The sequence below is a fragment of the Solenopsis invicta genome, chromosome 12 (assembly GCF_016802725.1).
Source record: "Solenopsis invicta isolate M01_SB chromosome 12, UNIL_Sinv_3.0, whole genome shotgun sequence".
Lineage (NCBI taxonomy): Eukaryota > Metazoa > Arthropoda > Insecta > Hymenoptera > Formicidae > Solenopsis > Solenopsis invicta.
In genome coordinates, this window is record NC_052675.1 from 6304872 (window position 1) to 6330911 (window position 26040).

A 26040-nucleotide genomic window follows, 5' to 3' on the forward strand; every position below is an offset into this window, starting at 1 on the left:
CGGCCGCCTAAAAACTGCGGTCCACGATATTGAACCACAGCTCAGAGTCATCGGGCGTGAACTGCGGCATACGCATCCCGACACGGCTCACCTCGGGACCGGGCATGAAGTAACCCGCCGGTTCCACGACAACAGCTCGTCCTGTCAGCTGCATGATTAGTTGCACCATCGGCTGCATCGTCGGCTGCATAAGCAGCTGCATTGTCGGCTCTCCCTGTTGCCGCTGTATCGCGTCTTCACCATCTTTCATAATAGGCATACTGCACCTTTTGTCCTGCTCGTACACTCACTCACAACTCACGCGCGGTTTCGCTGTTCAAGTTCGCGTTAAATGTCACAAAAAAAAATATATATATATATATATATATCGCGTTTAACTGTCTATATATATATATATATATATATATATCGCGTTTAACTGTCTCAATGACAGAAAAAAAATCGTCTAACCGATCACGTCGGAGTCGCCACTTTGGGATTAAATGTCTGTAGGTGTGTAGTTGTAAAGAAATTAACTAAGAGATCGAGTAAGCTTTCTATCTGTTTAATATCTAACGTTTGGTTTAAATATAAAACTCCCGAGTTACAAAGTACGATGTGTTGAGGCAAGAGAATACTTGGCGAAAGAGCGTTTCTTCTCTCGCCCACTTTATATAAGCTCCAAATGACCGTTTTGGTCCGCAAATTCAAAGCTGTTTATGATTTGACTTGTTTGCAAATCTTTTCTACTTCATGTATCCTTCGACCGTGTTTCTTGCTATCTAAGCATGTTTATCTTGACTGACAAACACGTTATTTATTTTCCTGAATAATATTATTTTCGAACTTTCAGTTGGGCATGTGGCAAACGGTCGCCACAATACAAATGTGTGTATGTGTGTACATACACGCATACCATGCATGCATGTATTTATACATGCATGAACAGCGCGTGACACAGAATCGCGTCTCGTAAAACAACATTTAACGATAAAAAATTAAAATGTATCCTCTAACTGTAAAACAGCAAATTCTTATTAATTTTGTGGTATAACAAATATGTCAATAAAAATTAAAACTTGTCACTAGTTTTCACAATACTTCAATTACAAGAATAATAAATCTGAGTTTAATGTGAGAAATAATGAATGGTATCACTGTCCGATACCATTTCCAATACGACTACAAATATTCATTTTCGATGTATTTTTGCTCGATGCTCACAAATCCATTTCTAAATTTAGCTGCGTCAAAATTTTGGGAAAAATATTGAAGGAAAAAGAAATTGAAAATATTTATGACATTATAGCACCAAGAACAACTATTTTGCTAAATTTCATTAAGACAACGCAAAAATATCAATAGTCGTCAAAAAAATTATTTGTATTTTCTGTATTCGTACATAGGTGCGTAAACACAAAAAAATATCATAATAAATTCTACTACTAACAAAAACAATTATTTTTTCTCTTTAAGTAAATAAGTTTTCTTTAATAAGAAACTTTTATTTTGATAATAATCTTAAACGTACTCATCACAAAAATGAATTTTAGAAAAACTCATTGTTAAAAAATCATATAATTAAAAAAATAACGTACAAAAAAAAATACTTTATTTCGTTTCGAAGAATATTATAAAATTTATTCACAGAAAAGTCAGAATAAAAAACAATTTTTTAAACTTAGCATACATAATACTTATTAGGATTCAGAATAAATTTTGAACAAATATGATGCTAGTAAAGAACTTAATGCTTATGATAGATTTACGAATGTATGAACTGTAATTAATATTTGATATAAGTAATATTTACTTAATTCAAGTAGTGTGCGTGCGCGCGCGCGCGCGTGTGTGTGTGTGTGTGTGTGTGTGTGTGCGTGCGCGCGTGCGCATACAAAAATTTTTAAATAAATATTATTATTATTATTATTTGTAAATGTAAATCTTCGTTGGATTTCAAAATAAATCCGATAATTAAAAACTATTTGATCCTAAGATGTAAAAATTCACTCATGCAACAAATGTAAAATTTGATAACGAAGTCGGAAACTTCGAATTTGCAACTGTTTCAGTGGGAGACAACACAAATTTCAATAAAGAAGAAATAAAGGATCAAACATATGAAAATAACGATGGTAAGATTGAAGAATCATTGAAGAAAGAAGAATCCACGAAGAAAGAAAAAGAGAAATTGAAGCAAGATACAAAAATGTTGAGACCACGTTCAACATTGAAACCACCAGATAGATTTGGTCACACGTTGTTGGCAATCAAAGAAACACAAACCTATGAAGAAGCAGTGTCGAGTCTAGAGGTTGAACAGAGGAAAAAGGCAATCGATGAGGAGATTGAATCGCATGTCAAAAATTCTACATGATGTGAAGAAGAATTGCCTTCAAACCGAAAAGCTATTAATTGTCAATGGATGTTTAAATTAAAACAAACACCAAGTGAAATAGACACTTCAAGGCACGTCTAGTTGTGAGAGGATTTACACAACGCAAAGGCAAAGACTACAAGGAAGTTTATGCGTCAGTGATTCACATTTGCACACGCACGCACCGCCGCACACAGCAGAGGGGGTTAACTACTGTGAAATTGACAAAACACGGAATTTTTGTTTCTCCTGTAAAACACATTTATACATATACAGCTACACACACACACACACACACACACACACACACACACACGCGCGCGCGCGCGCGCACGTACGTGCACGTACGTGCACAGCAGAAGGGGTTAACTACTGTTGAATTGACGAACCCCGGGTCCCTGTCTCTCCTGTGAAACATATTTATACCTACACACACATGCGCGCACGCACGCACGCACATCGCATATGCCTTCTTACATGCACTTTTATCCACACGTGTCCCGAAAACAAAGGCCAGAGAGTTTTTTTCACGTCCTCATCGTGGACCCTACGCTACTGTAAAATCTAAATGTTTAAATGATCAGTAGAAAATTACCTTTTCAAAAGAAAGGTAAAAAAAAGATGCCTATTTTTGTGCGCGCGCGCCTAAAAATCTTTATTTTTTTAATCAAAATGATATGTATTAATATTTTCTACAAAATCCCTTATTCAAACCTAAATGGTATTTACTTAAAATAAATATCTTGTGTAATTTAATAAAAATGATATGCGTTCGTTCAAAAAAATGTATGAAATGCGCCTGTTATAAAGAGAATATACTTTTTCTACAAAACCCAAGTGGTAGTATTTGTATTTTCAAAAAATTTTTAACGCACAAAAATATGACGCTGCTAGAGATAGTAACAATTAGGTTTTGTATAGAAATTATTAAATTTTTCTCATTGCTTTTCCTATCTAGCAACGCCATGTTTTTGTGCATTAAAATTTTTTTTATTCCCCCCTCCCTCCCCCTCCCTCTCTCTTGCGAGAAGAAGACATGTTGAAAATCGCTCTGTAAATGTAATAACTTTTGAGTGGTTTAAAGTGAGAAAAGACAAAATAAGTTGATTGACTTACGCCGCCATAGACTAGGGATAGCTGTGAGAATTATCTAGCCGGGATATAGCAATCTGTAAATGTGAGCAGTAAATTTATTGTTCGGGACATCGAAATCTCACAAGACAGTAGACATAATACGTGGACATAATACGTGCTGACGTATGTAAGTGGATCACAGGTGACGGATTGCGTATGCTGATATTAACGATTTCGGCCGGTAATTATCAGCATGGACGAGGAATATGCAAAATACCGATGCTCGGCATGTAAAAAAGCAATTAAGAGCAAAGTTGTTAAATGTAAAACTTGCCCAAAGCTTTTTTACCATCCAGGATGTATAAATAAGCATAAAATTCTTGACAGAAACCAAGAGTACGTGCCGTGTAAAGGTCCATTTAAGGAATTTTTGATTGATATTGAAAAAGTATCGACACTAACAGGAAGAGATAGGACATCATCGACAGGATCTGTAGGGTCTACAGGAGCGGTCACAACAATGAGCAGTTGAAGTAAAGGGTCAGGCATTGATCTAAAAATAGATTAGATTATAAGAGCTGTAAAAGAAATAAAAGATGAGACAGTGCGTAAAAGTGAAATTAAAATAATGATTAAAAAAATAGTTCAAGAAGAATTAGGAAATGTCAATCAAGAACTGGAAAACTTGAAGAAAATGATACAGGAAACATCATATGGATCAAAAGAAGGACCACAGAGAAGCTACAGTGAAGCGGTTAAAGAAAAGAAGAAAACGTTATAATAGTTAGACCAAAATTGCAACAAAAGAGTGAAAACACGAAAAAAGTAATAAAAGATATAAAAAATATGGCAATGGAAGTAACAAAATTAAAAAAAGAAAGCAAAGCAGTAGTAATTATGGATTGTAAAACTGGAAGAGGTAAAAAAATTAGAAGAGACAGTGCAAGCTAAGATGGGAGAGAATTATAAAGTGCTGGAGTCGTCTCAATCATAAAAATTGTTAATATAAATTTAGAAGAGATAAATTTAGATAATAATGAACTTATAAATACAATTAATAAGCAGAATAAAATAGATACAGTAAATATGCAAATTGTGAAGAGAATGGTTAAAGAAAAGAGTAACAATCAAACAAGAGGAAATGTAGAAAGATCAATAATAATGGAAGTAGAGACGCACGAGCTGATATTGAAGAAATCAAAACTAAATATAGGATGGAAGAAATGTCCTGTATTTAATCACGTCAGTGTCAAAAAATGTTTCAAATGCTGGGGATACTTCCACATTGCTAAAAATTGTACGAGAGAAGAAACATGCTGCAAATGCGCAGAGAATCATAGCTCACGTGTTTGCACAGCGACGGAGAGAAAATGTGTAAATTGTATGTTCAAAAATAGAACATACAATCTAAAAATAAATGACGAACATGAAGCCATCAGTCGTAAATGTCCAACTTTTAAGAGGGCGTTACAGGAAGAGAAGAGGAAAGCAGGTTGGGAGGATACAAAATAGCAACTACCAAAGAAAGAAGAAATAATTATATATACAAATGCGCAGAGCTTACCAGCGCACATAGACAAACTCCACCATCAGGTGAGTTATGAAGAGAATAAATCCTGTGATGATAACGATGTCGGAAACCAGCCAGATAGCCAAACGTGAATACTCAATCTAAATCAAATAATTGCAGAAATTAAGTTGCTCGTCAATTGCTATTATGTTGCCTATAATTTAATGAAACAAAAATGTTTTTGTTAATTCAGTATTAATATGCTGAGTTTTATTGTCAAACAACAGTAGAACAATTGTTGCAACCAATGTTTATAGCAATCTGATAGCAATATGTGAACAACGATTATCATTCATGAGTTGTGAGCAACGTGTCGGCAACCGAATGGTAATATAAAGTTAACAGAAACATGCGAGTATTACTTTTATTCATAAGTTGTGAGCAACATGTCGGCAACCGAATAGCAACTCTACTATAATAATAATTGCTGAAAAGTTTTCAGCATTTAGTTGACAATGATGTGCATATTATTATTGAGTGAGAGAAGTGCACGTAAACGCCAATACCTAAGCGACCAACTGAAGCGAAGCATACTTGCGCATGCATCGCCTAACCTACTTTTTTACTCTTATTATGAATGTACATCATTTGTCGTTGTGTGTTTCATAAAACTAGTGAAAATTCAAAATGGCCCAGTGTCAGCAATGCATTTTCGACTTTTAGCAGCCACACTAATAGCATGGAAGGAGAAGACTAGTACGTATATATGTGGGCGCTTCGCGTATATGTGTAGAAGCCGCGTGTCGCGCGCGGAGGGATACCGATTCCGTCGGTGTGCGTATGTACAGTCATGAGCTAAAAGGTTGCAACACTTTTTTTTATGAGTTTTGGAACATAGTTTTGCTCTTAACTCACTAAGCACTCACCGATCTGCTTTATCTGTTGAACATAAGTCTTGATATGACACAGATTTTGTAACAAGGGGTGCTTTCCAACAAGAGTGCCACAGTGTGACACAGTGTCACACAGAGAGACACAGTGTAACACAGTTGTGTAGTCTAAATGGAACAGATAAGTTACCAAACACGGTCACTAGAGTGCGTAAATGACTGATTTAGTAAAAAAACAGATTCGAATTGAATCAGAAATCTATCCGTAGAAAATCTAGACCCGTTAAAGAAGAAATTTTACATTATCCAATGTAGGAATAACTTCTTTACAATGCCGACAAAAGAATAAACTTGCAAATTAATCCGATAAAATACATATGAATAATGAATAATCAACGAATGCATTGTTTCTTAGGCTTATACAATTCTTTAAATAAAAATAATGAATATTGATTACTAAGAATTCTGGGTCCGGTACGTTATTTTCGAACACAAAAACATTTTTAGTAAAAATATAAGTCCATTGTGCTAATTTAAAGATGTAGCATGTAAAGAAACGAAAGGTTTAAACTATAATTTTAATTTTGTATGTTAAGGCGACAAAACATGACTGAACATGACTAAAATGTACCAGTACCACACTTGAAAAAATAATTTAATTACCCGATGTGTTGGCACTATTGATGGCTGACACGGCCAAACTTAAGATTGAGCTGTGTTTTGCAGTGTCGCTCTGTGTCTCTCTGTGTCATAGTTGGAAAGCACCAATGTAGACACTGTGTTACACAGTGTCGCTTGTGTCTCTTGTTGGAAAACACCCAAGATCTACCCTAGTAGCATTTTCTGGTATTTTCTGCAGGACAGAATCTGCGTGCAGTTAATTGCAGTAGGATTGAGTCAGATGTGCAAAAGATTATTCCCAAAAGAGCCATGCTGGCAGATTGCTAGCAGACTGCTTCAATATTCGTGCACTGTACTTGTATATGAACTGCTTGCAGAAACTTGGTACAGATATTGAGCTATCTTGAAGCAGATTCTTCCCGCAACTACAGTCTGTAAGCAGTCTAGCAAAGTTTTTCAGCAGAATAACATAAGATTCTTTTAACAGAAGTAGCGCGCAGATCTTGTGCAAATATTGCACAAATATGATCTGCAGATTTCTGTAAGTTTCTTACAACAGAAATAGCGCGCAGATCTTGTACAGATATTGTACAGATTCTGCTTAATCAGCAGCAGAAAAATCTGCTGCCACCGCTAGGTGGCCACGCCACGGAAGATCTTCTCGTGAGTCGAGTGCGGCCACAGGCGTTATATCTAGGCGCCACCGCGGCCGACTTCTCAGCTCATAGTCCAGTGAGATTTTTATGAACTCTGTGTTGTAACCTCGAGACGAATACTCGCTCTTATTTTTTTTAAACATGATGTGTATGTGGAACGCTGTTCCACATAAAATTTTATATTTTTACATGTAAATAACAATTTGTATTGTTATTTAAGCTTGTACATAAATGAGATGTTTAATTCAAATTTAATCCGTTTTTAATCTATTTTAAGACTATACTAAAATATTCTGATAAAAGAATTTTACAAATCATGCAGCAGATATATATACAAATTTCTTGCAAGAATTTGACTGGCAGAATCTTTAAGAATTTACTGCAAGATTTACAGCAGTCTTGCAGAAAATTGCTACTAGGGTATATGGTATTTATAGAAAGGATATGAAAAGGATTAAAAATCTTTTTACCTGTTGTTTATAACATGATGGCAATTTAAAAACACAATATGTTGCACGTCAGTTCACAAATTGCTGAAAATCGTTGTCACCAGATTGCCGACGGATTTTCTACAAGTTTCTTGCATTGTCTGCAATCTGAGGGCAACCTGACAGCAACACTTGTTTCCTACCCATTGTTTAGATTTTAAGGATTCCTGGCGTGTTGCGCGCCAGTTGCCAGCAAGTTGCTGAAAACTGAGTTTAAGGTCTATTGCCAATAGATTGTTGGAAACTTGCCATTATTATATTTTGAAAATTGTTACTGACAAAAACATACTGAAAAGAGGATACTCCCTTCTGTTGCTTTGCTGACAACTTATGAGCGATATTTGTGGCAAGTTGCCGACAATTTGCAATCATTTGGCTACCTGGGTAGTGAGATAGAAGACAGTGAAGTAAGTGTGCCGGGTTACACTGTAGTTAAATGTGATGGCGAAAATAGGAACACAGAGGGAGTTATTATGTATATAAGAGATAATATTAGATATGAAATAGTATTAATAAAAAAGTTAAAATCAAATTGCTGGTGTGCTGCGATAGAAATGAAAGAAAAACTTTATAAAGGAGTGATAATGGTAATATATCACTCACCAAGCACATCGCACGAGGATTTTATGAGATTTTTTGAGGATATAGTAAAGGAGTTAATAATAAAGGAAGAATGCATGGTAGTAGATTTTAATATAGACCTTATGACAGACTCGTTTTATGCGAAGAAATTACAAGAGACAATGTTAAGCTTGGGCATGAAACAATATATGAACAAACCGACGAAAGTTACAAAAGACAGTCAGACAATTATATATTTAATTTTTTCTAATAATAATAAAATAGTACAAGTAATTCATAAACCTAAGATTACGGACCATGCGTGACTGAAAGTAGAGTTAAGTGTGAGTAAAAATAAAAGTAAATACAGCGAATTTAGCGCTAGAAATTACAAAGAGTTCGATGAAGATGAATTTGTTATATTAGTAAAAAACAAATTACAGAAAAGTCAGGGATGGCAATGTAAATGTATGTGTGAGTGAAAAAGCAAAAAAATTTGTTAACAGTGTAGTAAATGCGTTAGATGTAACGGCACCGAAGAAAAAATTTAGAATTCCAAAAATATGGGAGGGAAAAAAATGGTTCTCAGATGAGATAAGAGAAGCTGCGGATAAGAGGAATAAGGCATATAAGAAAGCATTGTATAACAATACCGAACAAAATTGGTCACAATATAAAATTGAAAGAAATGGAGTAGTAAAATTAATCAGGGAAAAAAAGAAAGAATATTACGAAAGTATGATAGATCTTAATAAAAAAAATTCTATGACTATGTGGAAAACTTTGAAAGAAGTAATTAGAGGCGAGCCAGTAGGTATAAAAGAAATAGGAAATATAGATTTTGAGATCTTAGGCGATACTGAAGAGTGCAATATAGCCGATAAATTTAATTTATATTATATACAAAGTATTAATAGTATAGTAAACTCTATAAAAGTAGATAGATCCAGCAGTGATATGATTAAATTATGGATAAATATAAATAAGAAAACTATTTATACTATCAAGAACAAAAGAATTATGGAAAGTTTTGAGGTTATTACACTAGAGCAGCTAGAAGAAATAGTTATGGGATTACCTAAAAAAAGGTATAGAAGAGGGAATAACTAGTGATATATTGAAGGTAGCTTTCCTGTAATAAAAGAAGAATTTGCGATTTTAATAAATAATTCTTTAAGAGAAGGTCACTGTCCGGAAGATTGGAAAACCTCTACTATAATACCGATCCCAAAAATAGATAAAGCCAAAAAAGCGAGCAAATATAGGCCTATTAATATGTTACCAATACATGAAAAAGTGCTAGAATTAGTAGTAAAAGAACAACTTAAAACATATTTAAAAACAAACGGTATTATAACAAAACATCAGGCGGGATTTAGAAAATATTATTCGTGTGAAACAGCGATTCAATCTGTCATAGACAAATGGAAATTAATAGTGAGCGAGGGAAAAATGGTAGGAGTTATCTTCATGAATCTTAAGAGAGCGTTTGAAACAAAAGATAGAGAAAGATTGTTAGAAAAAATGCTAGACGATAGACTTAGATTTCAGGACCACTGCAATTATATACTTAAGAAAATAGGGGAAAAAAACTAGCTTTTTAAATAGAATAGGTAACTTTGTATCAGCATATACTACATGTATTATGTACAAGTCCATCATAGCACCTCATTTTGAGTACTGTGCCACTCTATTAGTTGGGATGGGTGAAGCGCAATTGAATAAAATTCAGATAGCTCAAAACCGTGCCATGAGAGTAATTTTACAGTGCAATAGATATACCAAAATTGAACACATGCTACACGCCTTACAGTTCATGTCTGTAAGGCAATGGTTATGTTATAACGTTAATGTATTTATCTTTAAAATATTAAATGGCATGGCTTTGGAGGCGTTAAATAATAAAATAGAAATAGTGGGAGGAGAATGCGATAGGCAAACAAGGCAAACAGAAAACTTAGTAGTAACTTTCCGTAGAACTAAAAGTGCTCAAAAAAGCCTTTTTTATGAAAGTATAAAAATGTATAATTCGTTACCCACTGTGATTAAGCAATGTAGAGAATTAGTAGCGTTTAAAAGGCTGTTAAAAGAATATATATCAGTTAATATTAATATATAGTTAATGTATATATAATAATATTGTGTACAAGAAATAGCTGTGAAAGCTAAATAAAGGTCAATCAATCAATCAATCAATCAATCTCCCTCCCCCCCCTCTCCCTCTCGCCCTCTCCTCTCTCCCCCTTTCTCTCGCCCTCCCCCCCTCTCACTCTCCCCCTCCCTCCATTCCAGCAAGCTAAGAAAGTTTTGCGTTTAAAAAGTGATAAAAATTCTTCGAATGCCGTTTTTGAAACAAGCGATTGATTTTCCTTATTTCCGCTATTTTATAGCGTTGGACTAATGGAACGTTTTCATTATCACGGACTCTTTCTGTTGGAGTTTGATTTTCTGTCGTTGAATGCTCTGTTAAAACTGATGGAGCAAAAGCAGATTCTGGTATGGTTTCAGGATTAAATGAATACAAACCCACAGCTCTAAATCCATTTATTATATTCGATTGAGTCATACATTTTGACCATACTTTTAAAAATACTATATTGAAACTTGCTTTGTTAAATTTTCTATCTGGATGCATATTTTGATATTTTAAAAATTCCTGGTCCCAATGATGTTCAAAAGACCTATAAACTGATTTGTCAAGCGGTTGTAATTCATGGATGATGTTGGATGGTAAACAATAGAGTTCAATGTCGTGCTTTTCAACGATTTCAACAATTGTTTAATCAAGATGGCAAGTCGCACCGTCTAAAACAAGTAGAATCTTTCCAGCATGTTTGAAAAAAGCAAGGTGATTTTAAAATTTTATAAAAATCTCAGTAGTCATGAAACCTTTTTCTGCCATGCTTATTACGTTTCCTGGTGGTAAATTATCAGTAAATTCTGGCTTTTCACGTTTACCCTTAAAAATAACCATAGGTGGAATCACGTTATCTATAGCTGACACACAACCAACTACTGTGACACGTTCAGCGTGTTCGTTGGCGATGAAATGAACGCGTTTAGCATCTTTTTGAGCTAAAACTGTTGGTTGATGATGGAGCGTCAATCTACAACCTTTTTCGTCCACGTTGAAAATCCTTATGTTTAATATCTAGCTCCATCAGAAGCCTGTTAAGCAAAGTGGTCTTTTACAATAAATTTATTCAATTTTTGAGCACAAGCTTGGTTAAAAAATTGTGCCTTTCTCTTTGAAATTTCAGGATTGCGTGTGAAAAATGCTTTAAGCCATGAATTACCTGCTGTGCACTTCATAGCATTAAATGTATGAGAAATTTCATTTAATGTGCAAAATTTGTATACCTGATATTGTAACACCTTTTTTTATAAGTATACCAATTTCTGCTATTCGTAAAATCTGCTGTGATAAATCTTTCTCCTGTTCTGTAGTAAGAGTACTCTTCCGTCCAAGACCCTTTAAAGATGTGCCAAATTTTATATGATTGCGTAAGGTTCTACGAGAAATTCCATATCTTTCAGAAATATCTCTTTGTGAGAGCTTGCTCCGTATAACTGCTTTAAGAGCTGCTTCCATAGAGTCTGTAGTCCACTTAGCATGTTTCTTTTTAGTCTTGTCCATAATATTACCTACAACAAAAGTAATAAATGTGACGTCATATATCCAGCAAAATATTAGCAAATTTTCTAGTAAGTTTAATTAAAATATTCAGCAAATTGGCATTAATTGTATCTATATTACACGTTTGTTTTGCTACACGTTTGTTTTGCTAACAAAACGTAACCTAACCTAACTTTTCAGGTGGTCATCAACAAACTTTACACGGCTTGTTTTGTTACGCAAACAGATTTTGTTGTACATTTATCAATAGTTTCATTGAATATAATGTTTCATTTATTTTATACACAATTTTACATAAAATTTAGTGCCTTTTTGTCAATGGAATTTACTGTACGGAAATTCGTGTCTTTAGCAGATTTGTGTAAGTGGAGACATCTAATAAAGCCCAGTCGCCATTTGAATAGGCCTTATTTGATGAGTATAAAGTTTCTAAAAAATATATTTATTCTAAGAAATTGATGTATATATTTGATGTTTTCTATAATTAGAAAGTTTAATAACATTGTAATATGTCATAATAAATCATAAAATAATGTATATTTAATAAACTTTTTAAAATACTTACGATCAATTTTAGAAGATTTTTATAAAAACGGCACAAACATGCATCTTGTCACAATGTTTACTTAGCACTGAAGAAACACGCAATTGTCAGTTTTAATGCTCTAAGCTTCTTCTTACCGGTGTTATGACACATCTTTTAAGCATACAGTTTAGACATAAAACGCCTACTTAAACAGTAGACTCAAAAATGGGCCTTATTTTGTGCTGAGCCTTATTCGGTTCGGGTACTTTATATACACACATATATATATATATATATATATATATATATATATAAAATCCAAAGTTTTAGATATCAAAACATATAGGGGATAATCCACGATAAGAATGCCAGAATATTAAAATAAATGCCTTATTTAAAGATATGCCATATTTAAAGAAAAATTGTCATAAAGATTTTTAAAATTTATAACAAAATTTAAGTGCGATGACAAAAGACTAAATAATAGATTCTGATGTGAAATGAAAGAAAATAATAGTAGGATCATAAAAAGTTTAAAATGTTAAAGCATTTAGCAACAAACTGTATAGTAGAAATAAGATCCAGTACAAATTTAATTAAGTTAGAAAAGAAGAGAGAAAAAATCAGTTAAGTAAAAAAAAAACTCAACACGAGAAAAGAGAACAAATCCAAAAAAAATTTAGAATAGGCTTAACCTTTAAACACATTACTGAAATTCTCCTAAAATTTCGATCGCTTACTGTGTAAAAACGGAATGAGAAAGAAGATTCGGGCTAGGTGAAAAAAAGTTTGAAATCTCCTCTCCGCTATAATTAATCCACTTCATTGTTTAACTAAAATAAAATGGTACGAAAGTAAAGTTTTTTCAGAAAGGTCTCTCAGACCCACTTGGGTGTTTAAGGGTTAAAGAATAAAAAATGGGTTTTTAAGGTTAAATAGCCAATGACATACGTTAAAGTTTAGTAGTATTTTGTTCGTGGTTGTTTTTTATATTACGCATTATATCTATTAGTTTATATTAATAATAAAGACAAAATAAGGTCAATATATGTATTGTTCCATATAAGTTTGCAACTTTTCACGCAAAGCGAGATAAGCGTGCGCGCTTAAGTAGTAAAAAAATGAGTTTAAGAGTTTGTTTTCTTCTCCATTTCAACTCTAACGACAACAAAATATCATCCATTTAATGGTTTTCAAGAGGTAAAAGTTTTCATAATAAAGATATATCTCATTTTTATGATTTATTTTATGCTTATTTACTCAATTCTTTCACATTTTTACATATGTTCCCACATGTTCATAAAAAACTAATTGTATCACGTGAATCTGCTGCTTGAAAACTATTTAAAAAAAAACACAAATTTTACTTCCCAATTGGGAGCAAAAATTGGTTACTTCTACATATCTTCCTTTCTACAAGAACCAAGAAAATCCAAAAGTTTATTACTTTTAGCTCAAAATATTAATTCAAGTTTGTAACTGTTTGCTTTTATACCTATTAGATATTCAAAAAATCACCATATTTAAACAATAAATTTAAAAATAAAAAGCTTTTGTTTCCTAAAAATGTAACTTCTTAGATTTGGTAAGAAACCTTTCAATATCTATACAATACAAACACAAAAGAGAATAATTTTTAAGTATAAAAGACATAAAACTTAAGAAATACCTTGATAACGCCTGTAAGTGTTATATCATCGCCAGGCATACAAATATTAACTAAATCATCCAAAAGTTCTACATCAAGTACTTTAGGCACACTACCTTTATTCTCCTGAAAGATAACATATTATATATTAAAATAAACAAAATCCTAATGTGACCAGAAAATGTATCAACATCAAGGGGTAAATCGCTGAGGGCAGTAGGTGTACAGATTTTAGGAATTATTAGGCATTATTAGGACATTACTAGACATTAGTGGAGCATTACTGGGCATTACTGGGGCATTAATAAGCCTTATAGTGGGCATAATTAAATCTCTGGGCGCTATTACGTTTATTTTTAAACTGATAATTGTTTTGTGTCAAACATTATATTTAAAACATGTAATAACAGTGCTCGGAATTAATTGCAAATTTTCGAAGCAACACCTATTGCTCCCTCCACTATCGTACGAGGCTCGGCGGCCAGCTACTAACCGCGCGCATGATGCTGTTGGTTGTTTCTCAGAAGCATCCCATATCGATAATACGCTGGGGCCGTACTTTTCGTCAAATCATTATTAAAATATATCCTTTCCTAATAACTTTTACTTTGAATGCTTAAACAATTAAGAAAAAACACATTTCAATAATGATTTGACGGAAGATACGGCCTCAGCGTATTGTCGATATGGGACGCTACTGAGAAACACGCACGCGGTTTCGGCGATTTGGCCGTACTGCTATTACATTATTCGGATCAAGGCAAGTACACGTTTATTTCAACGATCTCATTAAATTCTATAACATTGATCGACATTTATAGTAAAAAGTGGTGTATGTTATCCGCAGCATGATACCACGATCCATTAAGAAGATTCGCGTAAAGGAAGAAAAGTAGGTTATATCTCAGAGAAGTAAGTTCTCTGTTATTTAATTTACATTTAAAATTAGAATAACATTTGTATTACATTTTAGAAGATAAATCTACTTAACGTTGCAGAATCAGAAAATGTAAAAAAATTTATTATAATATTTCGGAAGTTCATTGATAACGACATTTTCCTAGACAATGCTAAACCAACTAAAATAGAGCGTCTCAATGAGTACTTCAAAACATAAAGAAATTGTGTTTTATTAAAGTCATATGACATGTTAATATCACAATTTAATGGCATATTTTTTTTATTTACAATGCTAAAAAGTATATAGCATGCACATATACGCACACACGCGCACACAAACACACACGCGCGCGTGCGCGGAAAGGGGGTGCATGTTAACGTAACGCACGCATGCATGCACACACACACACACGCACACCCACCCACGCACACGCACACACCCACACACACACACAACCACACACACACACGGGCGCGCACGGACACGCACACGCACGCACCTCTTGGAGGTTCTCTAGTTAAAGCCCCAAGTCAAAACGCGGCGATTCAAAATAAAAATATTAAATAATACGATTTACATTAATACAATTTATTTAAAAAATATTGCAAATGCATGTTTATCATTATTCATTAAAAATTGTATAATCCATAAGTGACTTTATCAAGATAATTATTATTTATTCAAAATATTTAAAAATTGATTTTGATCGTGTCGTTCCACGATTATCGACCAAATGAGTAAATAGTGTAAATATAGTGAAATGTGAAACAACTTCGAGAGATAGAGAACAAATTTCTATTAAACTGTCGCATCGTGGAAACAATAAGCTGATCGCCGTACGCTGAAGATTTCACGATTATACGGTTTGAAAGCCGGATGACAGAGATTGATATATGAAAAGTTAAATATAACAAAATTAAAGTGGGTGAGAGAGACAGAAAGAAAAAGTTTAAATGTAAACGTGTTGTCCGTGTACTGTTGTGTCATTTGAGCGCAGACGCCTCACGAAAACCTGCGTAACAGTGAGTTGCGCCACCCCTGTCTACCACTTGTATCCGATTCGCCATACGCTAATTATTCTTTTTTATAAATTAAAAACTAAGCTCCGGACAAATTTTTCCTAAAAAACATCGTCTCAAAATTCGATTACAAATATGCTTGTAAAAGGAACAATATTTACTTTGAATCACCATGTATATATGCATTAGTACTACTTCCAAAAAATTAATCATTAATTTCATAACAATAAATTATGTATTAAAAAACATACAACACACAAAATTACCTGATCATCATTTAATGGCTCTTGTATTCTAATTATTTGACATAAAACAGTTTTTGTACAGAAAGAATCCAAAACTGGATAGAATTTTGATACGCCACAAACATCACATTTTTTTGGCAATGTGTACGTTTCCTGCCACTGTTTGACTAATTTTTGCAAATTACATTTGGAACAGGCAAATACGATCCACTGCGCAAGGTGTCTTACTCTGCCAACCCTAATGACACAGCCTCTGGTGGATATTAATTTCTCTGTAATAAAATCCACAAAGTAATTATTATTCAGTGTTGCAAGAAGAAAACAAAAGATTATCTTTCATTAAATACAGTTTTTTAAATAAATATATTTTTAAGTAAAAAGTCTTGTTGTATGTATGTGCGCGCGTATGCAAATGCACGTGTATAAACATATATTTACACACACACACACGCGCGCGCGCGCGCGCGCGCACACGCACATACACACACATGCACACAAGGTGGTTCAGATTAATCAGAGGAGTCAGTACGTCTGTATTTCTCATGAAAAATTAAGTCAAAAATAATAGCAAAATATGGTCAATAATTTTTAAATGGTGAGCGTTTAAAACTGTTTAATCACAAGGTGTGATGGTCACGCCGTCAAGTGTGGCGCAACCAGCGGCCGGCCGGGCGCTTTGATGGGTACCGCTAAATTACACGGTGCCAAACAAGTATTACAAAGGTTCCATGAAATCTCTGTTAACATCTCCTGCTGTAACCTTGACGTTTCAGTTGAAATGACAAAAAGTAATGTCAATTGCAAATTTGATAAAACATCATTTGTATGAGTAAAAAATGTGTGGCTTTAAAACATTTTATGTATAAACAAATAAATTAATAAATAAAATCAATATTAATTAAATTATCTCAAGTAATATTAAAAGCATTAGTCGACAAACATTTCCAAAAATGACAACAAAATTTTTATACTTTGAATGGTTTTGACGACTTTTAAAGGTCTGGACTAGTCAAGTATTATCATATGTGCTCTTGCGTGTTAGTATGTACGATATATGCGGCTCAAAATTATTATTCAATTATGTTAAAATAATTATTGGCAAAATAATTCGTATAAAACTGATAAAGATTAAGTACAGTCAAAACGTTTTGTGACACTTTTTAAAATAAACTCTTCATATTTATGTAATTTTCAAGACCAATTAAGGGGTAATGCCACTCTAGAGCCTCTAAAAAAAGGCCTATTTTTTATCATTTTTATAATGACCCGTTTCGCTTGTGTAGAAATCGCGCACAGACATAGCTCGTCGGGAACTCCAGGGCACGATGCGGGTCGAGAGAGAACTAGACAGTGATTTGAATGTATAAAATATGTACAAGTTTATTTAGCAATCGACTTAGAGAAATGAATACAAAATATAAAAAATAGACAAAGTAATTCGTAATAGCGTAATATAAAGTATTTACAAGATAAACGTAAACGTGTCACCGGTAAATTCACGTTGTCGGCCGTATAATCCACCGGTGGCGATCGACATACGGCAAATTAACGGTTTAATTCGTAGGCCGAAAAAATAGGTAATGCACCTGACTCGGTGCGCGTAGCTTTCCAACGGTGCGGGTCTTCGACGTGAGCTGTTGTTCGGCTCGGCGAGCGGTCCGCTTTTTCTGTTCGTACTTTCCCAAAACTAGATCGCGTCGGATTTCACGGTCGCCGGCGCGGCGGCGGGACGCGGAGTGACGCCCAGCTGAACGTCTCTTTAAATCAGACAAATCTGCGGCGCGTTACTATCTGCAGATGGGATGCAGCGGCTATCGAGTACGCTCGACGAAAGCAAAGACGCTTTACCCCGTTTGTCTTTAGCCACTGCGACGGGATCAGATCGGTATTAGGATGCCGGTCAGGCAAGAACTCTTGCCAGAGCCCAAGCACGCTTGAGCCCAACTTCAGTGAGGAGAGACGGGTGCAAGAGCGGTAGCCGCCAAGAACACTCGACAGAGGCCAAGACGCTTGACCTCAGACTACCTCGGGAGACTTCTTCAGAGACTAGTCGGCGGAAAAAAAGCGCAGCATCTCGCTGCTCTGGCTCTTTTATACCCAAATCTCAAGACGTCGGGGATGTTCGGTATCGGGGCGATTCGGTTCGTTTCGGTGTCAGCATCCCAGCCGCTCGAGATTGGTCGCTCGGAAAGCGAACGGAGGCGAGCGAGCACGCCGATAGCGCGTGCCAGTTCAAATCGGCGCGCGTGTTCGTCGAGATACTCGACGCGTAGATGCCTCGTCGCTCGCATAGGCGCGTTTAAATTATGTTATGGGCGCGCAGCGCTTTTTCTACACCTGGCGGATGTTCGGCCAGGCGCTTGTGGTTGATGACCGATCCGCGGAGTGGCGAGAAGGCAGTTTGCATTTTTTACAGGAAAACAAAAACAGTAATGCAAAATACGTTTTAAGTACCTTATTCTACATACTTTTAAGTATAAAAAAATTTTTGTTGTATATTTTTATTCCAAAATAGCGGTAATAAAGTTTGGCAACGATGACTTCTTTCAAAAGGTGCCTCACTGTCGTACCAAAATCTCCAATTTTTGCTGTAGAACAAAAAACCAGTTTTTTTTAGTTCTTTATGTCATTAGCTAGCAAACTACGTACAAAAATTAAAAAATAATTTTTTTTGTATAAATGACACAAGTTTAAAGCAAAAGTTCACTTGTTTTACTAAAAATTTTGTAGAAAATTGTTTATAAAAAAAAAGTTTACAACAAAACGTAAAATCCGTACGTAGTTCGCTGATAAATGTATTTTAGAAGCTACAGTTAAAATTTCAAGAAAATCGGTCAAGATTTATAAGAGTTATGGATACGGTAAGCTTAAAAAAAGGTGATTTCGAGAAAAATGCGTTTAAATTTTTATGTAACAATCAGAGATAAAAATTTTTTATTTACCTTTAATCTACCTTAATTTTTACCTTTAATCTACAATACTTGCACCATACCAATTGGCCTTCCTTATTGATATTCTCCTCCTCTTCATCCTTCTTGACCAATTTTAAAGACGATCAAGCCTCTTTTGCAGCATTTGTCAGCAAGCGCTCCGAATATTTGATGCACCGCGCGTCAGTCTCGAGGCAGTAATTATAACAGTTCGGTCCAATTGACATGCTTAACTCTTCCATGATTTTTATGATATTTGAGTAGCCATCATTGTATATGCAAACAACAATATTACATGCAGTATCCAGAATAATTTTACCGCTGGAAACTGTTTTTGGAGCCATTGACCAAATCAAAGCGTTAAAACTTTTGTTACTGTTTTGCGTGTAGCCATCTAAGCAACGTTGAAGAAGATCGTCACTACTTAATTCTTTATAGATTGACTAAATAGCATCAAAAACCATTTGAAGAAAAGCTGGCTTATGCTTAAATTCAGCCATTTTATAAGTGGTTTTCGCCTGCCACTTGCACCACAAATCTTTACTGGGCGGGCATTTCTCGTGCTGTGGCTTTTCGACTGTGGATAACTTATGATAAAGGGTCGCCCAGATCTCTCGTCTCATATTTTCTATTAATTCACAATTACGACGGATAGTTAATCCGTAAAAAAAGTAACAATTCATCTATAAATTTCCCAATCAATTTGCTTTTTCCTCCAAATCCTTTCGCGGATTTCTTCAAGTTGCGAGATACCCATTCATTTTTGAACATGGTCAATGCATTCCTTTTTCTTCTATACATTCACTAGAAAACTAAAAAAAACCTTACTTAAGCTTCACTGTAAGTAACTAATCCTTTTATTATTCTCAAAAGAATCCCTTTGCAAACGCTTCAAATTTTACCAAAAAGTAAGATGCTTTAAATTTCCAAAAATGACACTTAGGGATCTTTCTTCGCTTTTAGACCTTTTGTACCTTATTTTTAAGATCTTAAAACATCACTTAAGCAAAAAAATCGATTTTTTGAAAATTCTAATGGCGTTACCCCTAAATTAACTCGAAAATTGGCTGTTCTTTTCTTTGTATTTTGTTTTTCTTTTTAAATATATTTCAGAAATGTTTGTTGACTGATAGTTTTATTATTATTTGATCAGATAATTTAATTAATATGATTTTTATTTATTAACTTATACTCAAAATTTGGTTTATTTGTTTATACCCAAAATGTATTTAAAAAATACATGTTTACTTATATAAATAATGTTTTATCAAATTTGCAATTGACATTACTTCTTGTCAATTAAACTGAACGCAGTTTAAGAATACAGCAGTAGATGTTAATAGAGATTTCACAGAACCTTTGCAATATTTGTTCGGCATCGTACCATTTGGTAGTATCCGTCAAAGCGCAGGCCAGCCGCTTAGTTGCGCCGCACTTGACAGCAAAAACATTAAGCTTTATGGTTGGATAATTTCAAACATTCACCATTTAAAAACTATTGACATCACAACATTTTTTTACTTACTTTTTCATGAGGAATACGTACGTGCCGAACTCTGATTGACTTGGATCATCTTGTATATACAATTTAAGTAATACAAACCAAAGACTTTATTTATACTCAAAATTCATGCCGTCTTAAAAGTTGTTTGCGTTTGAACCTTGTTTCAAATAAGTACCGCTGTACATAGTGCATCGTTAATGTATTGTTAGACTGAGATTCCACTGAGATTCCATAGTCAAAACATTTGTTGAATTATTGAATAAAATTAATGCTTTATACTAACACCTAAAAAATATTTGGTCGTCTCATTGGTCTTACTTAATAATTTTTCAATTTAAGTAAGTTTTCAAGCTAATTTATGATTAAAATCTCTTTCATTTAATCAGTTTCTAATCATTTTGCTTACTGTGTTTCTCAGAGATGAAGAGCGTAAAGAAGAACTTTTACAATGCATTCAACATAATGTTAGATACAACTGTACGTATTACAAATGTTAAACATGTAAATATGTATATAAAGAATATATTTGTATGCATATAAAAATGTATGCATATAAAAGATATCCATTTTTTTAATAGAATTAGTTAAAATAATAATCGTATTCCTTTTTTCTTACGTAAAATTCCTTCTTACGTAAAATGAAGACAAACGTATTTTAATTGTTTTATTTGGAAAAATCCTATTATCTATTAATAATAACATACAATATCAACTAATAATAACATACCCAATAAATATAAATTGCACAATAAATATACTAATAATAAAATCACAAAATAAATATCAGCACAAAGATCTAGCTATGACTTATAAGATGTTTAATGTTGTATTTTCATATATGGATCAATGTCCTATAGTTTATTTGATTTATTCACACGCTTCTTTTAGCAAGCATTCTTACTATACCGATTGTTGCAAAGAATATCACCACATGCCTCAGTGGTCGAATTGGCTAAGACACCCGCCCCAGAAAGTCAGAAAGTCCCAGGTTCAAACCATAGCATCCAGGTTTAAACCTCTTTTCCTCTTTTTTTTAAGAGGAAAAGAGTTTTCACATTTAAGTGCTCGTTAACATCAGTTATTATTAAATTAATTTTTAATTTATTATAATATCGTGATGTTACTCATTCTTGTTCAACTTAGAACTGTATTTTAAGACCAAAATGTTATTCGGCGCATAGTTTCATAAACTTAAAAATATATGTAAAATCACACAATAAATATCAGCATAAAGATCTAGCTAACCTCTATAAGGCGCTTCTTTAATATTAAATAACATTACGTGCATTAATATTATAATTTGCCACTTAACAAATAATTGTTACATACAACATAATTATATACTTATATTTTGTATTGTACAAAGTGTTTAATAAAGTTCACTTAAGCTCTCATTGGTGGGATAGAGCAAGTCAAACTGAGAAAAAAAGTCCTTTACCATTTTTCAAAATTCGCAATAATTACCGAGATAAAAATTAGTAAAGTCGGCGAATGAGCGCATACTTTCCTTATCCACCGTGCGCGGAGACCGTCTAGTGGTCGCCCAGCCAAGGGTAGGCAGCGTTGCGAAAAAACGAGAGAACAAGCAGCTCTGTAGACCTAATCCGTAACTCTTAACGATAATTAGGTCTCGTTATCAGCGTCGTTGTACAGATATTATATATGGTAAAAAAACTGCGCAACGACACATAACAATATTCCTAGCTGGTGATATTGTCGTCATGAAGTTATAAAATAGTCCAACAGCAGTGCCGTCTTTAGGCATGGGCCCGATGGGCCCGGGCTCAGGGCCCCGTGTTAAAGAGGGCCCCACTGTTAAGCCAAAAGTAAAAGCAAAACAAAAAAATTTCCCAACATAATGAAATAAAAAGTAATTGCTGATATGAATTTTAAGTTTTCGCGCGGCGCGCCGTGCTGCGCTGCATGTCTCCGCTTGAGAATCACACAGAGTTTTTATGCTTTGTTTCAGCCAATAAGATTGTCTTAGCCAAAATCTATTTCTCCAAAATCGAATTGATTGAAATCTAGGATTTTAGAATTAAAGCGCCATTCACAATGTGACGTTTATTTGCATGGATCGCCAAAATCTAGTAATTTCCTATATCGCATTTATGCACTCATGTAAATGCAGCCTAATCGCTATGGACTTCGGAGTTTTTTCTAACTTTGTTCTACTTAGTCATAACAATTAACAATTCCAAAGTTGAAAGATATGGTGTAAGATGCAAATGTGCAAATGTACTGAATAACTGAATAATCACAAAATATATGCATAATAACATAGCTTTTTTCAAACTAATAAAAAATGAGATTAGGAGTTCTATGACCCACAAAAGTTAAACTATTTATCGTACATGAGTATCGAAAGTAATATATTAATGGAGTTGGACATTAAGGAAGTAATTGAAGATTTTGCTCGTCAAAAATCAAGAAAGAAGCCTCTAATAAATGTTTGATGCAAAAAGCTGCCAAATATATGTGTACACCCAAGGACTTTGATTCTGTCCATGGGGACATTTTCCAAACTGAGAAGTCACCACTTTCTACATACTCGCAGTTTATAATTAATGTAACGACTAGAGCTTATTGGTTGTTACGTTAATCATAAACTGTAAGTATATTGAAAGATAGCGACTTCTTAGTTTGGAAAATTTCCCCATGGACAGAATCAAATTCCATGGGTGTACATCTTCTTTCAATTTTAATGCAATGTTTATATTAGAAATAACAAAAATTAATAATTAATATACTTATTTTATTATTATAAAATGTTAATTCTTGTTTTAAAAAAATGTTTTAAAAAAAGGGCCCCTTAATTAATGTAGGCCCTAGGGCCCCTATTATATGAAAGACGGCCCTGTCCAACAGAGCAGGAATTTTACGCCGCTGACTAGTAGACATTGCTGCTTCTCTCTCCTCACTGTGTTGCCTGTCGCGGCTGCTTCTGGCTTGGCGACCGACAGGCGGTCCCCGCGTACGGTGGGTAGGAAAAGTATGCGCTCATTCGCCAACTTTACTAATTTCAATCTTGGTGTAACAAACCGCCTCCGCGCAACCCCCTCCAACGGACCCGTCATCGTCCGCCAAACGCCGGCCGAACAACCGCCGAGCGTAGAACGAGGCGTTACGCGCCCACAAACAATTCCAAACGCGCCGACACAAGCAGCGAGGCATCCGCGCGCCGAGATATCTCGCCGCACACGCGCACCGGCTCAAACCGGCACGCGCTAACGACGTGCTCGCTCGCCTCCGTTTGCTCTCCGCACAACCGATCTCGAGCGGCAGAGACGCTGGCGCCGAAACAAACCGAACCGCCACCGAGCGTTCCCGACGTCTCAAAATTCGGGTATAAAAACGCCGGAGCAGCGAGATGCTGCGCTTCTTCTCCGCCGACTTTTCGGACTGCTACTCCGCCGACTAGTCTCCGAAGAAATCTCCCGAAGTAGTCCTGGGGTCAAGCGTCTTGGCCTCTGTCGAGCGTTCTCGACGGCTACTGCTCTCACACCCGTTTCTCTCATCTCGCCGAAGCTGGGCTCAAGCGCCTTGGCAAGCGTGCCCGACCGGCTTCCTAGTACCGATCCGATCTTACCGCAGCGGCTAAAGAAAAACGGGGTAAAACGTCTTTACCTCCGTCGAGCGTACTCGACATAGCCGTCGCATCCCGTCTGCGAACAATAGCGCGTTGTACAACCAGCGGATTTAGGGCCACTTGCACCAACGCCAATTAACTAATCGCAGATTAAGTGTCAACCATGATTGGTCAATTTTACTTAACGACAAATGCGATTGGTCAATTCCGATAGAAAAATTTAAGTTAATCGGCGTTGGTGCAAGTGGCCCTTAAAGGGACGCTCAGCTGAGCGCCGCCCCGCGCTTCGCTACCGCACCGGTGACCGCGAAAACCGCGCACGCGACCTCGCAAAGCCGGTAAACATCGGACCGCCCGTCGCGTCGAAAGAACGCCAGCGACGTCAACACGCACCTGTCGCACGAATAGCGGCAACCGCGCCGACGACGATACGCGCACCGAATCCGGTGCACCCCTGTAACCGCGCCGTTCGATACCAGAATAATCGTCACCATGAGCGATACGGTCGACGACGTATCAGCGGTGACGCTTTCGAAGAGCGACTCTGTATCTAATAGTAGTACATTGTATTTCGTCCTTTTTCTTCTCTACAATAAACTGTACATATTTTCCACGTCAAATCGCAGCCTAATTCTCTCTTAACCCGGATCGTGCCCTGGAATTACCGACGAGCTACGTCCGTGCGCGATATCTAAACAAGAAATACGGGTTGTTACATTGGTAACTATTGCAAATTTTAAAAAAATGATAAAAGACTTTTTTTCTCAGTTTGGCTTGCTCTATCAACCCACGAGGAGTGTCATAATCAGCCAGGAAAAAAGTATAAAAGGCGCAACTATTGACATTCTAACAGGCAGTCAAACAGCGGTAAAGACTCTTACAGCCCATGCATGCAGTTCTGCGCTCGTCTGGGAATGCATCTCCAACCTCAAGCTTTTGGTCATGGACAACCAAGTCACTCTCTGGTAGGTCCCGGGACACGAGGATATCAGAGGCCATGAGATGGCAGATAAGTTTGCAAAGAAGCATGCGCGCACCCGACAGGACCAAAGCCCTGATGCGGAGTCACTGCCAACCACATCAAAGGACTCATAAGATACTGGGAGGATAGACTAAAGTCCTCATATTGGAACGGTACAACGGGACTGAACCAGGCCAAGAAGTTTATCACATATTCGCTACAAAAAACAAGGATTGTACTGTCCCTGGACAAAAGAAATCTAACCACTTTGGTAGGTTTTCTCTCCAGTCACTGCCAACTTAGATACTACTTCAGGTGAATTAGCAAAGCTGAGGATGATGGTTGCCGCTTCTGCATGGAGACGGTCGAAACCGCTGAGCACATTTTGTGTGTTTGTCCGGCCGTCAGTTACCTCAGACAGAAATTCCTACGGGAGGTGCTTATCACCCCTGATCAAATTAAAGAGATAGATCCTCGATAGGTCGTTCGGTTCTTCAAAAGCCTCAACCTAGTGCTAACCTAAGCTAGGGCATGGTCACAATAGACCTCTCTAGGTCGCAGTGACGAACTGGCAACTGCCCGCTATGGCCCTCTTCCACTTATTTTTATTATTATCTAGTAAAAAGACATGTATTTTAATGGGTTTCCACGTTACAAAAAAATATGCGCAGCTAGGTGTTGATGACAATTATAATCGCGGGAATATCGCGGAGCAACTGGACGGACAACAAGTATGTACAATATTTTACAGACGCGGTATTTATAAACGCGGTGCGCGTAGCTGGCGTGATGTCGCAGGTGGATCGCGGGCGCGGTCTGTTACACGCAAATCTCTACGTGCGCGACGCGTGTCGCCTATCGCACGGTCCGCGGGCTAGCCCGATTCCGTGAGTTTCACCGACAGGACAATTTCCCGCGTGCGAT

At 35.8% G+C, this 26040-nt stretch overlaps 1 protein-coding gene and 1 long non-coding RNA gene across 7 annotated transcripts in view; both read right to left on the minus strand.

Moving 5' to 3' along the window:
* The window catches only part of LOC105199212 (DNA helicase MCM8), a 164226-nt gene that overhangs the window by 117473 nt on the left and 20713 nt on the right, over positions 1-26040 (minus strand). For 5 of the 6 annotated variants that reach the window (XM_039456005.1, XM_039456004.1, XM_039456001.1 and 2 more), the window contains 2 exons: positions 16154-16404; positions 13989-14093 (listed from right to left, as the gene is read on the minus strand). In XM_039456005.1, the coding sequence (XP_039311939.1) occupies positions 13989-14093; positions 16154-16404 (356 nt within the window). The remainder of the gene's footprint in view (positions 1-13988; positions 14094-16153; positions 16405-26040) is intronic. The other variant, XM_039456002.1, reaches the window with a different exon arrangement.
* Positions 17487-20659, minus strand: LOC113004766. The gene is made up of 2 exons (XR_003269209.2): positions 19098-20659; positions 17487-18720 (listed from the first exon to the last, which is right to left on the minus strand). It is a non-coding gene; the product is annotated as an uncharacterized LOC113004766 (long non-coding RNA).